This window comes from Mesocricetus auratus, unplaced genomic scaffold (genome assembly GCF_017639785.1).
Source record: "Mesocricetus auratus isolate SY011 unplaced genomic scaffold, BCM_Maur_2.0 Super-Scaffold_6730, whole genome shotgun sequence".
In the NCBI taxonomy this organism is placed as follows: Eukaryota; Metazoa; Chordata; class Mammalia; order Rodentia; family Cricetidae; genus Mesocricetus; species Mesocricetus auratus.
Genome location: NW_024429184.1, coordinates 60227294 through 60249746, shown reverse-complemented (window position 1 = coordinate 60249746; position 22453 = coordinate 60227294). Strand labels below are relative to the sequence as shown.

General features: G+C 39.9%; 1 protein-coding gene across 7 annotated transcripts in view; it reads right to left on the bottom strand.

The window, feature by feature from the left end:
• Stau2 (staufen double-stranded RNA binding protein 2) overlaps positions 1–22453 on the bottom strand; it is a 264400-nt gene that overhangs the window by 149448 nt on the left and 92499 nt on the right. For all 7 annotated transcript variants that reach the window (XM_040741416.1, XM_040741415.1, XM_040741414.1 and 4 more), the window contains 4 exons: positions 15737–15896; positions 14349–14456; positions 11619–11831; positions 4479–4616 (listed from right to left, as the gene is read on the bottom strand). In XM_040741416.1, the coding sequence (XP_040597350.1) occupies positions 4479–4616; positions 11619–11831; positions 14349–14456; positions 15737–15896 (619 nt within the window). The remainder of the gene's footprint in view (positions 1–4478; positions 4617–11618; positions 11832–14348; positions 14457–15736; positions 15897–22453) is intronic.

The following is a 22453-nucleotide window of genomic DNA, read 5'->3' as shown; positions in this document are numbered from 1 at the left end:
AACACAAATGCCTCTCTCTCTCTCTCTCTCTCTCTCTCTCCTCTCTCTCTCTCTCTCTCTCTCTCTCTCTCTCTCTCTCGTATCCTGCATCCTGCTCCCCCCATCACACAGATACACAAAAAAGTAAAATTATAACACAGGACCATATGGAATGGTTCCTAGTTGATCCCCATGAATGCACATTCTTAAAAGCTACTAGAAAGTAAACCAGAGACCCCAACACATAGTCTGTGTCTGATAAATTGGATTATGTTACCAGATATCACTTTTCTAAAAATAAAAAATAAAGCTCCATGGGAGTGGGGGAACTGTGAGGAGAGGAGGGAGGGGAACTGTGGCTGAGATGTAAAATAATTAAATTAATTGATTGATTTAGAATAAAAGAGGACATGGTAAAAAAATAAAAATAAAACTCCAACAGCTTCATGCCACTTTCACAAAATTTTACTGACAATCAACTAGGTATTAGCAAAGACTGCGTTAAAGCACAGGTAAATACAGTTTCCACATGGACAGCGTGATACTTTTAATTATACTTTGTGGTTTTGGTTCTTGTCTAAAACCCTAACAGCAGTTGTTCTTCCTGTTCTAGAACATACAGATTCTTGTCTGGCTCCCACAGTTGAGTATAACCAGCTATTCATTATTTTCAGTTTTATTTGAGCTACCATTTCCATCACTCCTTTTAAGCTTTAATAAATCAATCACTTTTAAGTAACGGGATCTATAACACAAAGGTTACAAAACAGAAACTTAAGCATAAACATGTAAGTTATATGGTAAAGGGATGTACTCCCAGGGAATTATAGTAGCTAGTCTGAGTGACAGTTGTTGTACCACATGAAACTACAAACATATTCATTGCAGGATTGCTGTAAAACTATCACATCTGTAGTGCAAATGTGTAAAGGGTTTTGAAACTGGTCACTGCTTTTCTCCCAAGTGAGGCGGCCCCATGAAGCCAGCTTGCGGCCTTATGTGGACTGCCCTGAGAAGCACCGCTGTACCAGACACTGTGCCAGTTCCTTGCAGCAGAATGAACTCACAGTTCCTGCTCTATCAGTGCTGGCCTGACCCTGACCTCAGCACAGGCCCTGAGGAAGATGTGTTCCCATCCTCAGCTATTCCCTTCTAATACCTGCTATTTTAACACGGCTTGGCTTGTTCCCCAGGTTCACCAGCCCTTACCGTTCTGGAACAACTGTTGGTGAAAAGATTAGACCAGCTGCGTCAAAAGCCTCCTCCGCTTCTCTGGGGGGTCAAAAGGCTCACCGAAGTAAACAGAAACCAAAGATCACTGAGCAGCAAATAGCCTCGGTCACCTTCGCCTGCCGTGGAATTGCCAAGGCTCCAGGCACTTTATTCCTAAGAGACTTGACTGCAACGATGCTCCTATCCTGGCGCCTGTGTCTGCCAGGTTTCCACCTGACCTGTTCTGATCCTCTCTAAGGAATGGCTTCCTTCCGAACAGGTGCTTCCCAGACTCGTTTCCCTCCTCACCCACCCCTCACCTCACACAAGCAGTTAATTCAGTGGTCTTTGGGCTGTATCTAGAGGAACCCTGTGCTGAGAGGCCACACTGCTGAGTGGCTATGGTTCTCATTCCTTGTTAACAAACACAATGGTCGGGGCTGGGAGATGGCTCAGTGGTTAAGAGCACTGGCTGCTCTTCCAGAGGATCTGGGTTCAATTCTCAGCACCCACATGGCAGCTCACAACTGTCTGCAATCCCAGTTCCAGGGGATCCAACACCCTCATACAGGCAAACCAATGTACATGAAATAAAAATAAATAAATCATAAAAAACAAACACAATAGGTCACTCAGAAAATCAATTATAAAAGTAAAAAGTACACATGGTCATCTTCCCACAAAGCTCACAAGTGTTATAAGATTACAGATAAGATTTGACATTATAATAGTACTGTCTGCAAAAAGTGGCCCTCTACCATGCTGCAGATACAAGATGGTCAGACTTTTTGTCTTTCAGTAATCATTAACATACACTGAACCCTCAACAATAACTAAGAAATTAAAAAGCCCAGAAATAGCATTGAAAAATTCATTTGTCTTTCACTAAGACTGATGAAATCTGCCTTATATATATTTTAATAACTTGGAGTTCTTAGTCAAAAAAGTATAATTATATAATAGGATTCATGATAATACAGCATTCTCACATGTAATTTAGTCATTATTTTCTGTTTGAAAATTAAAACCTCTCTCCAAAACAAATTTGTTCCTCAGATTCATTAGCCCTGGTATACAAAAAGAAATTTGCTCTGAAAGCTAGACATAGTGGCATATACCTAAAATCCAGAGAGCAGAGTTCAAAGCCATCCTTGGCTACATGGTGAGTCAGGGCCAGCTTAGGCTACAAGAATCTCTGTCACAATAATACTCCTACCCCCACCCCAAGGAATAAATTTGCTTTGAAACTAACTATCCGAATGATGTCATGGAAAATTTTCTTATTCAGTAATCAATAACTTGTATTCATTTCATAACATACAAATTCATTTTGGGAAGGTATAATAGATAAAAATGAGCATATTATTTTAAATATATTTCTTCCACATTCAATTATACCATGACAATACTGTTTATGAGTTTATATAAAAGCCTTTCCTTTAATAAAGCTGCTATAATATTGCAATGAATCTACGGAGTGTCCAGAGAAGAGGGCAGCATACATGAATCCTGTGTGAAGGCATGCAAAAGCATAGCCAAATGTTCCTGTCTGATTTGAATGTTTATGAATACCATAAAATAGGAGCTAGCCAAAGACACTCTGAACTCTCTCAAAGAGGGGATTCAATACACTCCATGAAAGGAACTATATAATATAACCAAAAGCAGATTATATCCAAATATGTGTGTGTGTGTGTTAAAAAACAGATCCTCATATTCTTAAGAGCTAAGAATGCAAAGGAAAAGTAATTAATACATTCTAATTAGTGAAAATGCTAGAGCAGTGCTCCGGGTCCTAATGATACCTAGACACTCTGTGTTTACCAACCACAGGAAAATACCTAACTCTGAACCTTGGGTTTCCAGAAGTCTGACAGGAAAGCAACAACTACATAGTAAACGTTTATAATATCCCCAGTACTTATCAATATCTGTTATCACATACATACAGAAGTGCAAAACTTAGCTATGTGTGAGTAGTTAATTAATACAAGGTTCCATGTTTGGATGTTGAGATATCTGATATATACTCAACACTTGGTAAATAATTGTTGATTTTATCTGTATTGTATGAAAGGTAAGATCCTTGGGTTTGACTTTAAGTTTCTTTCACAACAGAAAAATTTTAATGTTTGAACACAATAAAGAATAAGCACCCACTGGTTATTAGATTCTTCTAACAAATATTACTGTAAGAAAAATATTTTCAGAGCTATGCACTAGGTTAAGTCTAAAACACGGTTAGAAATTAGACTTAAAATTTTTATAGAGGGATAAAGAAATCAAGATGAAAGTGAGAAGTCACAGTTGAATCCAGTGTGGCAAAGATGTATGGGGTCAGTACACTATTTTCTTCCCACTTCAATATCCTTTTAAAGATTTATTTTAAAGTGTGTGTGCATGTTCAAGCGTGCATGCACGTGCGTGTATGCGCACACAGGCACATCTGTACACATATGACTACAAGTGTAGGTGCCCACAGAGATCAGGAGTGTCTGAGACCCTCCCACCCCCTGGAGCTGGAGTTAGCAGCATCATGATATGCCTGTTGCGATGCTATGAACTATCTGATTGAATGCTAAGAACTGAACTTGGGTCCTCTGCAAGAAGAGTACACACTCTCAATCACTTAGCCATTTCACCAGCCTTGGATATGTTTCTCAATAAAAAATTAAAATCAACATTGCCCCAAGAGTATAGCTTGAACTGACAAACACAGATGGGCCTGGCCAGGCTTGATAAGAACAAGGCAACTTGGGTATTTGACCTCACTTGTAGCTCTTACAGAGCAACCAGTCTTCAAGTTTCTTGGCTGCAAAATAGAGTTCTGTCTCCCCCTCAGTCTCCATGGTCAGTTGGCCAGGCCAGACGGTCTATTTTCCAGAGAGCTCCATAACCTTATGCCCTTGGCCCATTTCCACCCCTTACATCTACCCTTCTTATTTTGTTTCTAATTCCCTTTGTTTCTGATCATAATAGTTAATCACCCTGACTGCAAAATGCAACATGAAAAGTTAAGAGACAGACATTAAACGATAAAGTCTGTGGTAAATAACCCATGTGAACTCACAGGCCCTTCCAAATCTCATGCTGTCAATCTAACATGTCCTTGACACCAGCATGTTTCCAAGTTGACGGGTGAGTCAAAAGAGAATGCTCCACAGTGTAAACATAGTTACACATCCTTCCAAGGCCCGGCTTGCCGTCACCACATCACTGTGCCACCCTGGGAACTCCTCAGTCTTTTCATTGATTCCAGAAACATGTACTATGTCGGCTAAAAATACCTGCATGACAAACTCTCGGCGTCGAGGCATTCCACGTTCTGAAAGTAAGACGTAATCAGGCTCCTTTTCCTTCCTGGCCTGTTGGATTTGGGCCAGGCGGCTGATGGGATTCATTCCTTGACCATACTCAGGTCCAGCCTAAAAGAAATAATGTAAGAAAAATTTCAGAATCTTGCCTGCACAACTTACTAGAGCCTAGAGAAAGCAGTGATCTCCACTGCATCTCCAGCCCAGCAAAGCCAACTGGAAGGGATAAATCAAAGTCAGTAGGAAGAATTGCAACAGAAATTTGTCAAATGGATCCAACATGTAGGCTTCCTCGGGACTGAGGCTCAGAGATAGTGAAGATAAACTGCATCGCTTATGCTTTAAAACTGGGTGATCTCTTTAGGGTGGGAGAGCCACTCACAAATAACAATAGAAAATGGAACAGGACAGGGAAAGACATGAGTTTTGAGTAGACACTTACAACATATAACTTTAAAAAATGGATCCAGGCACCAAAACATACCTTTAGAAACTCCTAAAAATATTAAGAAAGTGAAGATAAGTAAAAAGTGATAAATAGATAATATTAAAAAGTGATGTACAGATGTATCACAAGACTGGAAATGGAAAGAAAGACTACAGCTTTTCTTAGAAGCTGGGCAAATGCATATTAATTAAAACCATGGTGAAGTATGAATATACACCCACCAGCTTGGGAAATTTGAGAAATCCAACAGCCCCAAAGGTAAGAAGGTATGCCAGATAGTTTCATGTCAACTGATGCAAGCTAAAGTCATTTGAGAGGAGGAAACCTCAATACAGAAAATGCCTCCATAAAGTCAGGCTGTACAAAAGCTGTGGGGCATTTTCGTAATTAGTGATAGATGTGGGAGGGCCCAGCCTACTGTGGATGGTGGTCCTGGGTTTCATAAGAAAGCAGACCGAGCAAGCCATGAGGAGGAAGCCAGGAAGCAGCGCAGCACCCTTCATGGCCTCTGCACCAGCGCCTGCCTCCAGAGGCCTGCCCTGCTTTAGTCCTGTCCTGGCTTCCTTTGATGATGAACCATGACGCAGAAGCACAAGCTGAACCAACCCTTCCCTCCTCAAGTTGCTTTTGATCATGGTGTTTCATCACAGCAACAGCAACCCCAACTAGACAGGAGAGGAAAACAGAAGCTTGTAGGAGGCAGGAGGAGGGCAGAGGTGGCAGCTTACTATGTTGCCAGGCTGGCCTTGAACTCCTGAACTATTCCTGAGTATCCCAAACTAGAAAGCACATTGTTGTCTAACTAACAGGAAGCAGAGTAGAAGGGATGGAGAGAACTAGAGAAATGTTTTGGTAAGGTATTAACAGGATCAGATGATTTACTGGATACAAGGGGTAAAAAGAAATCTCAGTGTCAGATCGTTGAGTGCTGCCAGACACCAGATGAAGAAAGAGTTACAACAGAGCATGACAAATTGCGGATACTGAATTTGAGGCGCCTGTGAATTATGAAGCAGCAGTGCGGAGCACATGGTGTAGAACACGGAAGCACACTTGGGAATCACTTCTCTAAAGACTGAACTGAAGCATTAGGTGTAAAGGAGGAACTAGGAAGAGAGTAAGACTGCAAACCTCAGAGTCAGCCAGATGGCTCAGTGGGTAGGGCACTTGCGGCACAGCTGGATGCCCTGAGCTTAGGCACCAGAACCCACAGAGGGAAAAGAAAGAAGCGAATCCTCCAAGCTGTCCTCTGACCTCCACACGTGTGCACACCCTAACACAGACATCGTGAACCCCACAGCTGCAATTGCTAGGCTGGACATGAGAGAGCAATGGAGACGGTTAGCTAGTGTCTACCACATACAAAACTACGGGTCAAATAAATTATAAAGGGTCACTGGCAAAGCATAAGTGATCAGTCTAGAGAAATGGGGGAGGGTCCTGATTAGGGACTGGAAGGGGGCTAAATAAAAAAAGGAGGAAAAGATAAAATAACAGTAAAACTGTCTTTTAAAAAAATCATAAGGAATCATAATATTAACTGAAACAAAAACTGTGATACATGTAAGTCCATGTATAAATGAAAATTTCACATGTGGGCTGACAATGTTCCTTCCATGAGCCAAAGACTATCTAATAAAACCCCCAAGGCCGGGCCTGAGAAGTCCTGTTTTGAGCTGTTGACCAGGGCTGTCAGAGACTCCCAAAGTGTTTCAAGCTGTTGCCATTGCCCTCAGGTGCCAGCCATAGGTGGAAGGTAAATCCCTCTTGCTGAAGACACCACACATTGCAGTCACTTAAGCTGGAACTGGCCCCAAAGCCTCCTCCTGAGGCCCATCTTTTATAGGACAAGAGGGCACCATGTGAGCTTCCACAGGAAGGTGACAAATGACAGTCCTACCCAGCTCTGGTGCCCTTGAACCACACCAAATATCAGCATGGCACAATAACTGTAAGGGTGTAGTGGTGGCTCACATACTCTGGACTTTAAATCTACTCAACAAGAGAAAAATCATGCCTGCTACTGGAAACCCAGCCAGCTACCCAGGGCTAGGGAAGTCCTGCAACCACGACTCTCCTAAACCAGCATGATTCCTCACTACATTGTAAATATTTGTCCTTATACTTACCTACAGGTAAGTGTAGTCCTCACCCCTCATCCAGGAAATGTCTCTTTGCAACAGATGGAGACCATTAAAGAAAACCATAACTAATCAGAAAATAAACTGTGGAGCTCGGCCCCAATGGATAATCTGCAAACAACCCACGGTAGAAGAGAGGGTAAGAGTCAGAGGATCGGGGACCTTGCTCTGATGTTGTCTCTTGTAGTCATGTCAGAAGCTACATCATAAAGTCTCACCAACATGTATGCCTAAACATGAAGTGAACACAAACCACATGCCAAAGTGGATGGGGGAACGATCATGAGGCCTCGACCCTACACAAAGAAATGCAGGCAACTAAGGAACGCTGAGAGTGGGAGAGACAGTCTTCCCCAGGGAGGAATGCACCAACTGGTTACCCAATACCAAGTGGCCAGACTGACGCTACACACATGGAAGTAACAGTATACAGACTGAGGAGGTATATTTAGGAACATGTGTGTATGTATACATGTGTGCATGCACGTGGCAACAATTAATAAAAAGAGGTCATGAATTTGAGAGACAGCGAGAAGGGAGTAACGTATTTTTTATGGAGAAAGGAAAAGGAAGGAGGAAGCCTGAGAAAGACCCTAATAAAAATGCTAAGAAGCAGCTATGGCAATTAGAAGTTGCTCAATAAATCTGTACTTCCAACAAGAGGCTGTCGGTAATGTCTTTATTTCTGTTCATTCTCAGGCTCTTCTAAAGATGCCTCTATGTCTCAAAGAAACGAATGTTTATATAGATGTTATGACATTGAACCATATACATAAATAAAAAGGTAAAGGTGGAAATCTGGGAACATTATTCATGGCTTGATTTCTTTCCTTGATTGAAAAGTACTATGCCCTTGATAGTTATTATTTAGCTATCAAGTCTCAGATTATCCTATAAACCAGTAAGGACAGTCTTACAAAAGCCATGTCCAGAAAATTTTATCCCAATGTTGGAAAGCCTCTTTTGAAATCTTACCTTAAAGAAGACAACTATATTAAAAACAGACAAAACTCAAAGAGGTCATCTGATAAGCTATACATGTGAGGAGGTGACTCCATAAATCATCTTAAAATCCAAAAACAGCTCACAATTAACCAGTTTCCAATGAACACTACAGGTAGATATTACTGGATCTGGGGCTGGAGAGATGGCTCAGCCATTAAAGGCTAGGCCCACAATATATATAAAAAAAGAAATTACTGGACCTGAAACCTGACTCTGGGGTGGGAACCTGGGTTCCTCACACACAAATGCTCCTCCTATATGACAGCAGCTTGATACATCACAGAAACATTAAGGATAAGAGACAATGTGATGTTTTTTTCTTGTTATTTTAAGTAAAATGAAGATACTCATCACAGATCTTTACTTCTACTGAACAGAAGGAATCATACATCCCAGATGAGTAAGATATATAAAGACGTGAAGAAAATAATAAAAACTCAAGATAATATTCCAAACTAACCTATTTATTGACCTTCAATATTTAAAATAATTTGGATTCCAGTTCATTACAAGAACTTCCTTTCTCAAAATAGCCTACATTTCAGAAAATCTCCAAGTTTTATTTTCCATAAGGCAGACATAGCACAAGTAATTCCAAGCGTGATGTACACAAGGAAGAAGGCAGGATGGCCATCCAGACGAAGAGTAAGAGGCTTGGAAAGCACTAGGATAGCATGCTTGTTAATATATTAAAAGTACTGTTTCCCTCAACCCCAGCTCTGGAAGATAACATTCTAACAACTGTTCTTCAGTGGCTATAGCTAACACAGGAATTACAGTTAAATGCCATTTTAGAAATGTAGTATCTTTGTCTACCCTTAACAACTTAACAGTCTTAACTTATTAAGACTGACCTGAGTTTAATATTGTGATCAATCTTATGTGACCATTTTGATATAAAGCACTGCTCTTCCAGCACAGAAAAACTAGAAACTATATTAGGGATCTGTTTTTGATAGATCATGGCTACATTCATATGACTAGACAGCATCAGGTAATACACATCTCAGTATTCGGGTAATTATCACCTCAGTAGTTTAGAAATGTTTCATAAGTACTAATGTATCAGTGCTTCAGTAAAGACCATCTTATGAGGCAAGTATCATCCACACTTGATCAGGATCACAATGCCATTTGCTCAGGCCAGGAAGTCACACTCAAAACTGGCTGTGAAGGCTGTACTCCTAACAGCTCCACCCTGCCGCCTGCCAGGTACTCAGAACACAAGACAGCACTCCACTTTTCTTCAGAACCACGTGCCTCGTGATCAGAGGATCCATGTGCCATCTGTTTTTACCATTCATCTCCTCCTTACATAACACATGGAATGCTAGTTCAGGGAATGCACATCTAACATTTTCTTCCAAGTAAACAAAGTCAGTTTTCAGAAAAAAAGAACATGTAGTTACTCATTTTTGTATAATGTAAGTATTTTCAAATAGAGCAGACGCACGAAGGTGAAAACCCTACAAAAATATACAAGTGTATCCTATGCTTCAAACAACAGAAACTCATTCATGGTCCTTGATTCCTATCTGTAGTCCTTGATTCAAATGTGCCTGTGCATGACACGCCCACCGAGTGAGGAACTGAAACTGTAGCAATTTGAGGCTTTCTCCAGCAGTACAGTGTCATCTACACTGAGCATCCACACTGTCTGCACCAAATGCTAAGTAATCCAGTCCCAACTTTCCCTTTTTTTCAACTTTTTAATGTAAATATGACCCAATAAAGAATTGGTTACAACACCTTGAGAAGCTGTGTGTTCTGCATTCTTCCTTGGCAAGGTTGGGGAAATGAATGGAAACGAAAGTAACACATGGATCTCAGAGGCCTTCCGTGAGGATGAAGCATGACAAGGCACACAGCATGGACAAAGTCAGGGACACGGGGGTTTACAGCTTCCACTTGATGCTCCATCGTCCCTATCGCGTTATCACTGATTATTATCCCGTGTCCTGATACTTGAGAAGTTACAGTGCAGCAGCCCTAGAGAAGCTGTTGCTCTCACTGGATCAGAGCAGCTCAGGCTGCTCCACAAGACAGCCAAACAGAAAGAAGTAAAGCATCTCACCATGCTTAGTGAAGCCTTACTTAGAAAACGAGGAATAGGGGCCGGGAGACAGCTCACAAGGTAAAACACTTGCTGCCCATTGTTGCGGAATATTCCTTTACACTGTGTGAAGATGTGTCACTGTGACAGGTTTAATAAAGAGCTGAATGGCCATTAGCCAGGCAGGAAGAGGGTAGATGAGACTTTGGGGAACAGAGAGTTCTTGGAAGAAAAAAGGCAGAGTTGCCAGCCAGATGTTGAGCAAACAGGATGGTCAGTACAAAGTAAAGACAACTAAGCCAGCCACATAAAAGAATGTAGATTTAAAAATATGGGTTAATTTAAGTTATAAGAGCTAATAGTACAAGCCTAATCTAGGGCCAAGCTTTCATAATTAATAATAAGTATTCATGTCAGTTTTTGTGAGTTGACAGTCCAAAATGAAAAATCTGTTTACAGCACATGTATGAGGACCACAGTGGTCACCGGCACCCACAAAAATACCTAGTGGCCTGGTGGCCTGCCTATAATCCCAGTATGTAATGGCAGAGACTGGGTATCCCCAAAGCAGGATGGCTAGTTGAACTGGTGAGCTCTGGGTTTGATTTAGAGTCTCTGCCTCAAAAAACAAATGCAGAATGATCAAGGAAGACACCCAATGTTAACCTCAGGCTTGAAAATATACACACACAGATGTGCATTTGCCAACATACATGCAAGCACACACATACACATACGTATGCACATCACACACAAAACAAAATAAAAGGAAGGATAAAGCCATCTACTTTACATGGCCACAATGAAAACTATATTAAAGGAGACAAAAATGGATGCTAAGAAGCACAAATACACAAAGGAATAAAATTATAATAATTTATTGTTTCATGATCTACATCCTGATTTAGAAAAGGGGGCAGGGAAGAAAAGAAGTGTGGGGGACAGAAGGAGGGAGAAATATGGGGGGACAGCAAAAAGGAAGGGAGAAGAAGATTGAAGTTACTTTTTTCCCATTGGTTCAGGGATCTGTCGTGAGAAACCTATGTCCAGAGCCTACATACAGCCAGTGTACTATGGTCACATGTCATTTAACAATGAGACGCATTCTGAGAAAATGTCATTACATGATTTTCGTTTCTATGTAAACATCACAGTGTATTTACACAAACCTAAATGACATAGTCTACTACACACTTGGATTGCGTTGTGTAACAATTGTTCCTAGGCATGTTACTTGCTAGAAACTTAAGGCAACTCTAACTCAGTGGTGCTTGCAATATTTAAATTATATAAGTACATGTAAACATAGACAAGTATATTAAAATGGTATATAATTTTTTGGCTCCATTTTGATCTTATAGGACAAAACACATATATGTGGTCTATAGTGACCAAAAATCCTATGTTGTGGCTCGTGACTACAGTAATTAAGTAAAAGAAATGGGTATTCACAAGTATAGTCTTACCTTTACTATTGTTTTAGGGCGCTTTTTAAAAAACAGTTTGGGCTTCTCTACCACAGGAAGAGCTGGGAGCTTTTTAAGCTCCTGTAAAACAGCGGTTGCCGCACGCTTCTTGGACAGTTTTTTGCTATTTCCTTCTCCTTCTGCAGAAAATTCTCCCACTGACACCCGGGTAACGAAACTCTTCATATGTGGTGGCCCACTTTCCTTAATAACCTATTAAATACAAGTAGAATATTGATCAACACACCATACCAGCATGAATCTTTCTTAATAGTCCCTCCAACTAATCTGGAGAATCGTGCCAAAATTACAGTATCTCTTTCAGATACCTATTCTAAAGGTCTGATATCAGCAGTGCTCAGGTAAAAGATTTCTGATTCTCAATTAACCAAAGGTGAAAGAAATCTCTACAAGCATATAATTTACCATCAGCTATGTTTCCCCATGTCTTACAGACACAAAGTTGAGAGTATAGAACATGCCATATCAGCTATGATTCCAAACTATAAAAGTCATCTAGAGTGAAAATAACATCACTACAAATATATCTAATGGTGCCCTCTCAGGGTAAAACACCAGAGGTCAAAGATGATGAAGTCTTATCTTACAATGGTCCATTGTCTAGTACCATACATGACTATGTTTGTATAAGATCATACTGGAGCAGAAAAAATTGTATAGCATTTTAGTCTAAGTTTACATATATTTCAAACATCATTGAGTTATGAAGTATCCTCCTGTGGAGACTTTCAAAAACAGAAAAAGGATGAAAATTACCCTCCCATTAGAAACCTCAAACACTATTTTCATAAGGAGATTTAAGCTCATAGGAATTCTGGTGACATGATAGATGGTACACTGATAGACCATAAAAATGTGTAGGATTTCAGTGTAAAGAATTATGGAACTTTCAACTAGGAATATCCCTGACTACTTAATATGTTCTTATATTTAAACTATACCATCTTGTAGAAGAAAGATAGATTCCAAGTCCTGAATACTCAAAATCCTAGTTTCCTTTAAAACTCTGACCTAAGGAACATACAGTATTCAATCTACTACTTAATTGGAATTTTATCTTCTAATACTGGGGTCCAATTAGGAAAAGAAATTAAAAACAATATAGTATCTTAATAACCCAACATTAGTAGAATAAGGAATTCTACTTCTAGTAGAATAGCCTAGTACATCTCAAGTAACTCAAGTTTACGAATTTAAACACCAACTGCTCATTTTTACTATTCCAATGCACATGCTTATTAATTATCGCTGTAATTTACTGGGCCAGGGAGATGGCCTAGTTAGTAGGGTCCCTGCCGTGCAAGCATGAGGACCTGAGTTCAGATCTCTAGCATCTGTGTAAAAACCAGGCACTGCAGCACACACCTGTAAACCCAACACTGGGTGAGATGAACACAGGCAGATCTGTAGCACTCACTGGCCAGTCAGCCAAGCCAAGTTCTGATTTCAATGAGAAAGCTTTTCCCAAAAATTAAGGTAGAGAAAGGTCCCTGGTTCATTTCTGAGTTTTGGCTCCACCTCTCCCTCCACCCTAAAAGGCTCAGAATGATTTACCCTATGTCAACCTATAAGTTGAGAACAAATGTGCATGTACACACACACACAGGCACCATACACATACAAAAGTGATTTACTAACTCATTAGGAAATACTGGATGTTTAACCTTTTATTGTCACATTAGAGCATCGGTATGAACATCAATCTCTATGCCATAACATACAGATGTGCAAAGAAGTGACTTCTATGACTTACAAACTTTCTTTTACATTTATTTAAGTCTTTAAAAGATCCTACACACCAGTGAGTTTTGGATATGTGCTGAACGCTCTTGGTAGGAATCACAGTTTCCCCACAATCAGTCTATAAGTACTTTCTCTTCCTGCCTTCCTGATTTTGCTACTTGCAACCTGCTACAGGTCAAAAAAATCAGGTAATATGACTTCTCAGAGTTCTGATCTAGAAGAAAGCAGTTTCTCATTCCAGTGTTCCTTTCAATAAGAAGAATGTAGGCATTTCGCAGAAGGTAAACGCTGTAACCTGGAGGAATTCTCAAAGTTTGAGCTTATTTCTTTATTCCTGTCTACTTTCCATATATTAGCTTCAAAAATAATGATTTCCTAATATGGAAGGCATTATAAAATTGTTTTTAAGGTTTTTTCTTTTTTAAATAATTCTTATACTTTTTACAAATATTTAGTTTGTGCATATTTGGTTGTAGGCATCTGTATCATTTCTCTGCAGTGATTTGTCAGTTAATGTTGACATATTCTGGAACTAGTTTAGTCCTAGAGTATGTACTTAGCATGTGGCAAGGTCCTAGGTATGATTCTCACCCTGAATATGGCAAACATGTTTTCACCTCTATACAATTAGAAGGAACTGGATATTACCATAGTATCACTAAACATTAACTTGACTCATAACTTGAATTAAATAGGATCAAATTAATGGTAAATAAATAAAACACTGAACTCTATAGATTAACAGAAATTGTGATCAGAAAACAAATTTTATAGTCATAACTGAAATGCCATGTATAAAGATAGCCTAGTACAAAAAAGTGAAGGAGACCCACAATATTCATAACATTACAGTAATTTCTATTCCTCCAGGGCATAAATCATTTCATGGTAATAGATCCCAACACAAGAGGCTTGTGCATCATTTAACTTGTTTAAATAATCAAAGAAAAACAAATGAACACTTACCTCAAAACTGACAGGCATATTTCTCTTTAGAGCAATTTCAAACACTAAGCTTATTTCAGATTTATTTGCATCTTTGTCATCATCCATTTCTTTTCCTGATTCACCATTCTAAGTCACAAAAAAACCAAATAAACAAACAGGGTAGCACTGGAGCTAGACATCACAATAACTTTCATATTGTTCTGCAATCAGGTGGGTCTAGCTAAAAAGCTTGAAATAACAGACACTGACATATAGTGGATTCTCTTGGAATTATCACAAGGCAAGGACTATGCTGCCAGGCTTTTGGATTTTGTTTTGTCTTGCCTGAAGCAGAAGCAGCTAATGTTGAGTTTGAAAGTGTTCTCCCCAGCCACACATTCTTTGGACCCGAGTCTTTTACGGTAGAGCTGCCCACCTGCCTCACTACCCAACCGTTGTTCTAACATGACCCGAGGGTTTATATAACAGACAGAGTACAGGATGCAATCCAAGAAGTCGGAACTGTGTCCACAGCAGCATCATTCACCTGTTCACTTATGCAGTACATACTTCTGCAGAGTCTCATCTGTGCTGAACAGTGTGCATGAAAAAGGGAATAAGGGAACAATTCTTGCTATCAGGGAGCTTACAGTCTAATTAGAAATGGTTAAATGTTGCCATAAACAGTTGCACCAGCAGAGAAACATGCATGTCCACCATTATAACAAATTTCAAAGAAAGAAGACTACCATGTTTGGAGAAAGGATAATCTAGGAGACGGAACTGTAAGGTTTGAATATCTCAGCAGAAAAGCGTAAGATGCTGGCTACACTACAGGAAATGCCTGAACTAGAGATATTATTGAAGTCAATGGAGAAAGTAAATGAAACATAAGAAAGGGTAAAATTACCCAAGAATAGCCTTAGCATTCTAATTTGCAAACTAAAGTATGACTCCAAATTCTCAAGCAATCTCCTCCGCCTTATATTCCTTGACCTCAGGCTGGGGATGTGGCTCAGCTGGGAGAAGTTTGTCTTTTAATGCACAAGGTCCTACGTTCAATTCCCTAAACTGCTGAAATCCATTGTGGTGTTTGCCTGCATTCCTTGATCTCAGGTTAACACAATGTAATCTCTGCCCAATACACGGCACATTAAATGTAAGGCAAATGAATGCTACCTTCCATCTTTATACACACATGCCTAAATCTCATGTTGCCTGGCAAGTGACTTCCACTGGTGAACCGAGGTCTTCCTGGGAGGAAAGTATGAGTTTAGTATAGTAATGGGCATGTGAGAGCAAACTGCCATGATCCTTCTCTAGCTGGACAGATCATTTCTGTTATTATACAATTACTTTATTTGTCTGCTCAGTAACGTCCCCGGGGAGGCACAGGGAAGAGACTGTCACACTCAGCAGCAGCACACCTGGGGAGACTTTTCTGGAATAGGTTCATTCTGCAGGGCTTGGAGGGCTTTCATTGCAGCATTGTGTCTGGCAGCTTGGCGAGTCTTCCCTTCACCGAAGAATTCATTATTTCCTACAGTCAACTGCACATAAAAAATCTTGGGCATTGGGCAATGGTACCTACAAAAAGGAAACGCAAGCATTAGTGGTAGCTCAGTATCCGTCTATAACCATAACCATAAGATTATTCACCTAAAATGTTAGCAAGCATGGGATGCACTGCATAGTCTCTTACTAACCCTAACAGTCTTAGACTCATGAATAGACTCTAAGGTAAAACGTGAATGAGCATATCCACACAAAATAGTGTACACTGACTCCCATGAAAAATGTAACATTAAACAAAAAGGAATACAGTGAGAATATCTAACTATGTCACGGGAGGTTTTCTAATGAAGTTTTAGTCTTGATAGATAGGAATGAAATAGTTTGCTACTGAAACAGGGGAGCACTGCAGAAGCTGGAGACACGTGAGCGCTTGTAGGTGGCTGCATGCACATTACTGGGCTCGTAGTAAATAATGTACGAGGGCTACGGGGGCAGACAGATGGCTTAGTATGATATAGAGGAATAAAGACATCACACTGACATAACAAAAGCTAAAGAATTTATGCCCATTCTTTAAAAATGTGTATTTCAAACTGGCCACCGCACCTGTACATATTTCAGAAAGCAATGACATTTCATCACGTACACAATGTGCAATGATCAGATTAGGGTAACTGGCACATGTACTACCTCAGAAACGCACCATTTCTTTGTGCTGCGAATGTTCAAAATGCTCCCTGTTTGAAATACTGACTTAACTTTTATTACCCACAGGTATTCTACTATATTGCATAGAATATATGCCTCATTTCTCCAACCCAGTGAACCCTGAACCCATTAAATGTTTTCTCCCCATTCTCTCTTGCTGAACACCCTTTTCAGAATCTGTTAACTACTATTCTACTCTCTACCTTTCTCAATATCAAGTTCTTAGCTTCCTTGTTATGATATCTTGTTTGCACAAATAAAGCTTGCCTGAAGATCAGAGGGCAGAGCTAGCCACTAGTTAACCATAGAAGTCTGGAGGTCTGTACAAACAGACAAGAAGTGATAAGGCGGGAAGAGACAGGAGCTCAGTCTGTTCGGCTGGGAAGTCGAGTAGGTAAGGTAGCTGTGGTTTTGCTCCTCTGTCTCTTCAATCTCTCAGCATTTTCCCCTGTATCTGACTCTGGGCTTTTACTATCGAGACCTATTAGAACTCCTATTATCATTCCTGATGTATGTGAGACCATACAGTGCTTTTCTTTCTATGTTGATTCATTTCACTTAATAGAATGTCCTCCAGCTCCACCCCTGTTGCTGCATATAAAACAATTTCTTTTTTTATGGCTGAGTAACATTCCATTGTTAATCATACTTTCTTTAGCTGTTTGTTCATTGATAGATACCTAGGTTGATTCCAAATCTTGGCTACTGTGAATATTGCTGTAAGTGTATGACTGTAGATGTGTCTTCAAGATCAGTTCTACTGGGGAGACTAGTGGATTGTAAGGTAGTTCTATTTCTAAGTTTGGTGCGTTCTGTTGGTTTTGAAGTTGTTGTTTTTAAGGAATCTCTATGCTGTTTTCCATGATGAATATACTAACCTACATTCTCAATGGGATATGAGAGTTCCCTATTCTCTTCCTCCTATTTGGGACTCTTACTGCAATTTGACATGCATTTCTCTGACGTGGTGCTGAGGTGTATTTAAGTTAATTCTTATGTAGGAAGTTAGAGATCAGGAGTTAGATAGACAGATACGGAAGGAGGCCATTACTAGGTAATAAAAGTGGCCAGTTTTCAAGATGGCCAGCTTTTTCCTCAGCCTCCTTCCTCAACCTGAGACAAATACCTACCAGGAGGCCCCTGGCAATGGGCTGGCTCAACAAGCTGAGGACATGTCACACAACAGTTTCGGAACAATCAACCCTCCTACCCATCTTCAAACTGACTCAGAGTCACCCCAGAGCCTTGGAAGAGAGCACTCAGGGGAGCACTGAGGACTGCACAAGGGATATGGGTGTGCCCGGTAGACACCAGCAGCTCTGCTTTGGAAAATGAAGCTGTTAGGGAGATCAGACCTCCAGCAGACATATGGGAATCACATTTATGAGTCTGGGCTCTAACAAAAAGGTCTAAGCTGAAGATGAAACTTAGGAATAATCAATATAGAGATGACATTCAAACATGAGAGAAAAATAAGGACCCGTGAGATGCAGAGCTAACAGAAAGACCAATAAACACAGGGCCATATGTGGAAAAGCTGTTAAAGAATGAGGGGCTGATGGCACCCTGAGTAAAAAGGAAAACTAGGACTGGACAGTATGATCACTGAATTGAATGACTCAACACTATGAACAGGATCGATTTTGATGGAATAATGGATTTGTACCTGTAATGCTAAAAATTAAGTTAAAAAATTATTCCAGTGCTGGAAAATGTCTCCAAACCAAAATCTATTGAGGTCCTGCTTTCTTTTTCTTTTCATGCTCATGACTGAACCCAAGGGTTTGCATGTGGTAGACAAGTGCTGTAGTATAACTTCAAGTTATACTCCCAACTTGAAGTCACAACATATTTTAAATGGTTATTAAATGCAAGTAGTGGTGTTCTTCACACAGTCTGAGATAAAACTGGAGAGAGTCCACAATGTTAAAGTTTACTGGGCAAATGGGACTAAATCAATGAAGGTTTACTGAAGATGAAGATTAGTACCAAAGAGGAAAAGATTAGTAAGGCAATAATTGAGACCGTGTGAGTGGATAAACACCTGGAAAGGATGCATGTAAAGGAACATAGAGCCTGAGGCTGGGCTCTGATTAATGGCTATGATCAAAGTGCAGGGGAAACAATAGATGGCAGAGGACAGGATAAAAGAGGGTCAGAGCCAGAGAAGAAATTACAACATAATGTCAGGGATAGGGATAATCAACAGTGTCGAAGGGACTGGAGAAATCGAGAGCATGGCAATAGAAAAAGTAAAGTTTTAAACGCTAACCATCGGTTTTTATGGCTCAGTTTTCTTCTTATATATTTAAAATAAGATGTTTTAAGGGAATATAAGCATCCTTATTTTTAAATTAGGAAAACATAAAAAGTTAAAGAAAAAAATGTTGACAGTAAAATATTACTTTTAACACCCAAAGACTAAAAGGAATTTTAAACTGAGTTATTTTTGTCCTTTGATTACAATAACTGAACAGGGTGCTGAAAGCACAACGCCCTACAGCTTACTGATGGTCCCTTTAATCCAAAACTTTCACAGTAATATGAATAGTGCATAAATACCACCTCCACTCTGTCACCCACAACCTTACTTCCCCACCTCCATAGACCCATACCTACTCAATCGGTTCTATGAAGCTTCAAGATACACTACTGGAAATCAGAAATCACCTCCTGAACTGATCTTACATGGCAAGCGTTCCCCACAGAGCAAATGCTTACAATTAATTATAAACTTCTCAAAATAGAGGTCCACAACTGGAATGCTGAGGCCTTTAACTACAGGAGAGGGAGTGGGCGCCACTGTAATCACTAAGGTCTGCTGACAATTACAAAACTCATTTTGGTTTGCCACAGAGACAAACAAAATTTCTATTCATTATAACTTTACTGGAATATGATGTCATAACACATAACCATACTGAAACAATCTGCTGATTTTTCTGACCAAAATATTAATTGCACTCTAAAGAGCCCTAGGGGCCTCTTCCTTTGGGCCATCAAACATGGCTTTATGTATGTGTATAGGCATGCATTTTGATATATATGTATATATAAATCATACCATATAAATATCAGAGGGAAAATTAAATATATTGCATTTTTTACATAAAAAGTAAAATATTCTAGTAGTAACAACAGGAAATACCAAAACCTGATGCCTGAGTTGTTTCATTCCAGTTTCCCTTCATCCTCTGGCTTAACAATGATTCTTAGTAATACAGCCCACATGGTTTGAATATCTTACACATCACATCTCCTCAGAGCACCATGACAATTAAGATTAGCCAGAGCACTCTGATTAATGGCATCCAGACTGCACTCTAGGAGAAATGATGAAGAAATCTTCATCAAACAGAATACTGTGTGCAGAGGTCCTTGACACTAAAGACTTATTTCCTTAGTAAAGAAACACTCAAGGCTTACTAACTTTCAAAGATAGTGTGTTCTACTTAATGATGGTCCTTCTCCTGTTTGTATTTTTTCAAACAGTAAGCTCAATTTTGATAATGAACATTGAACATATGGTGTATTTCTACAAATGAGAATATATGAAACTAAGTAGCTAGATGTCTGTTTTAAAGCTTAGGTTCCCATCCTGTTACTACTGTTGAGAGATGAACCATGAAAAAACTCTGTGCAATGATTAAGTGGGCTTCACCCACCCACTGCCCCCACAGTATGGCTCTGCTTCACCAGAACCATTCTCTGTCCTGATTAAAATCTACACTCAAACCCTATCTTCCGAGTCAGTCTCTGCAGCAGAGGTCCCTGGGTTGCCTTGATGACTCTGCCCACTAACTGTCTCAGAGTCAATGCTCTAGGCTGTCCTTGCCCAGGACTGTCTTAGCCAACAGGTAACTGCATCAAAGGAGGGGCTCTAACCACTCCTTACTGCCCTCTGTGGGTCTTATTTCCTACATCCTGCATATCTATTTATCCTTACGGTAGCCCGGCATGACAGGAAAGGTCCCGAAGTTCATTGTGAGAGCTGACAACTTTCCCCAATAGAGTTGGTGTGAGTCACATTCAAGTCTGTCTAACTTCAGAGGTTCAAGAAAATCTTGAAGAATTCCCTAAGGCCAACAAGTAAAGGTGCATGCCACCACACCTGAAGACATAGTTCATTCCCTGGAACCTGAAGGCTGAAAGGAAGAAAACCTTTGACTTCACATGTGTTGTGACATGAGCTCCTATCTCGCTCGCGCAAACGCGCACGCACACACACACACACACACACACACACACACACGTAGACACATGCAGACATGAGCATGCACCCACATACACATGCACACACACAATAAACAAACACATAAATAAATAGAGTGCCTAAAACTCTGCCTTATTATCTCCTAGCTCTGGCCATTTTTGTTTATTCAACCATCTACTTAGTGGCCAGAGAAGCTAATGCAAGGGTCCTACATGAGCGGGTACTAGAAGATGCAGGCATGTCACCTCATGACTGCTGAAACAAACAGCACTCCAAGTGACTTCTTGAGCTTCCACAGCATGACGTTCAAATAGACAATCAAACGGTGCAATGTGAAAATGATGACAGTCAGAGCCACACTGCTAAATAGCCTAGACTGTACAAAAGCCATGCGCAAGGCTTCTTTTCCATGCTTCATTATTTCCTACTTGGTATGTATGTGGGGAGGGGGGCAAGGAGTAAACATAAAACACTGTAAACTTAAAAGCTTCCCTTTCCTTAGACACTCAAGAAGTCTTCAGACATTGAGACCATACAACAATCAAGGAAGAACACAGGGCTCCTTCAAATTAATGTTTTACATCCTAATACAGTTTTTAAGCAAAGGAAAACTCCCTTCACATGTGTTATTATGGCAGTCTTCTATACTATACAATCTTGCTGTCCTCCCTAAAGTGACTTCACTCAAAGCCTTCTTTCTCAACTCCTTTATGTTATCTTTCTAAACAACAAAACCCCATCTGTCCTCCCTACCCTCCGGCGCTTGCTTTATTTTTCAGCATCTCACGTTCCTAGATATCACTTTTACAAGGTGAGAAAGATACATTCCAAACAACATTAGGACATAAAAAATTGAAAAATAATTACCTCATTTCATTTGACAGTGCTACTCATAAATTTCAATACAGCTTAGACATTCCTATCGCCTCTCCAGGTTTATATCCAAAGCACATGAACATGCTATCTTCTGATCTAATGGGGAAGAGGCTGGGGTTCTGTTTTTTTATAATTCAGACTGAAAACAGAATGTCACTTAAGCTTTCTATCTCAGTTTACTACTTATCTGTAAAATATTTGCAGAACCTATGATTAAGGAATTCTAAAGGTCAAGACTTAGAATTCAAATGACATTTGATTATTTTTACTCTTTGTACACTTTTGGCAGCTCTAACCCAAATTCTTTCCCTTGCAACAGAAAAATAACAAGTTTTATCATAAGGCTATAAAGTGGTCTTGGCACATTTTCAACCTTGTACATATATAAAATGCCAAGATAGTTCTTTCTTCACATCTATAAAATCTGAAAATAATCTTTTATGAGATCTGAGTTTTAATTTTTAAGGAATTCAAATATTAGAACTGATTTGAAAAGATTCACAGGCAAGTTTAAAAGGAGTTACAGGAGTGGTGTTTAGTGATATTTTGTTTATGATCTAACAAATAAAGCTTGCCTGGAGATCAGAGTGCAAAGCTAGCCACACTAGTTAGCAACAGAGGAAGGGCAGTGGTGTACACACTTTCAATACCAACAGCCACCTTTGTTAGTCATAGAGGCTAGGCAGTAGGGGCACACACTTTTTTAAATCTCAGCACAGAGGCAGATGGAGCTCTGTCAGTTCAAGGCCACCCTGGACTACAGGAAATTGATCCAGTCTAAAAGAGAAACAGAGCTCACACAAAGGGGATCCCAGCACTTGGGGTGATACAC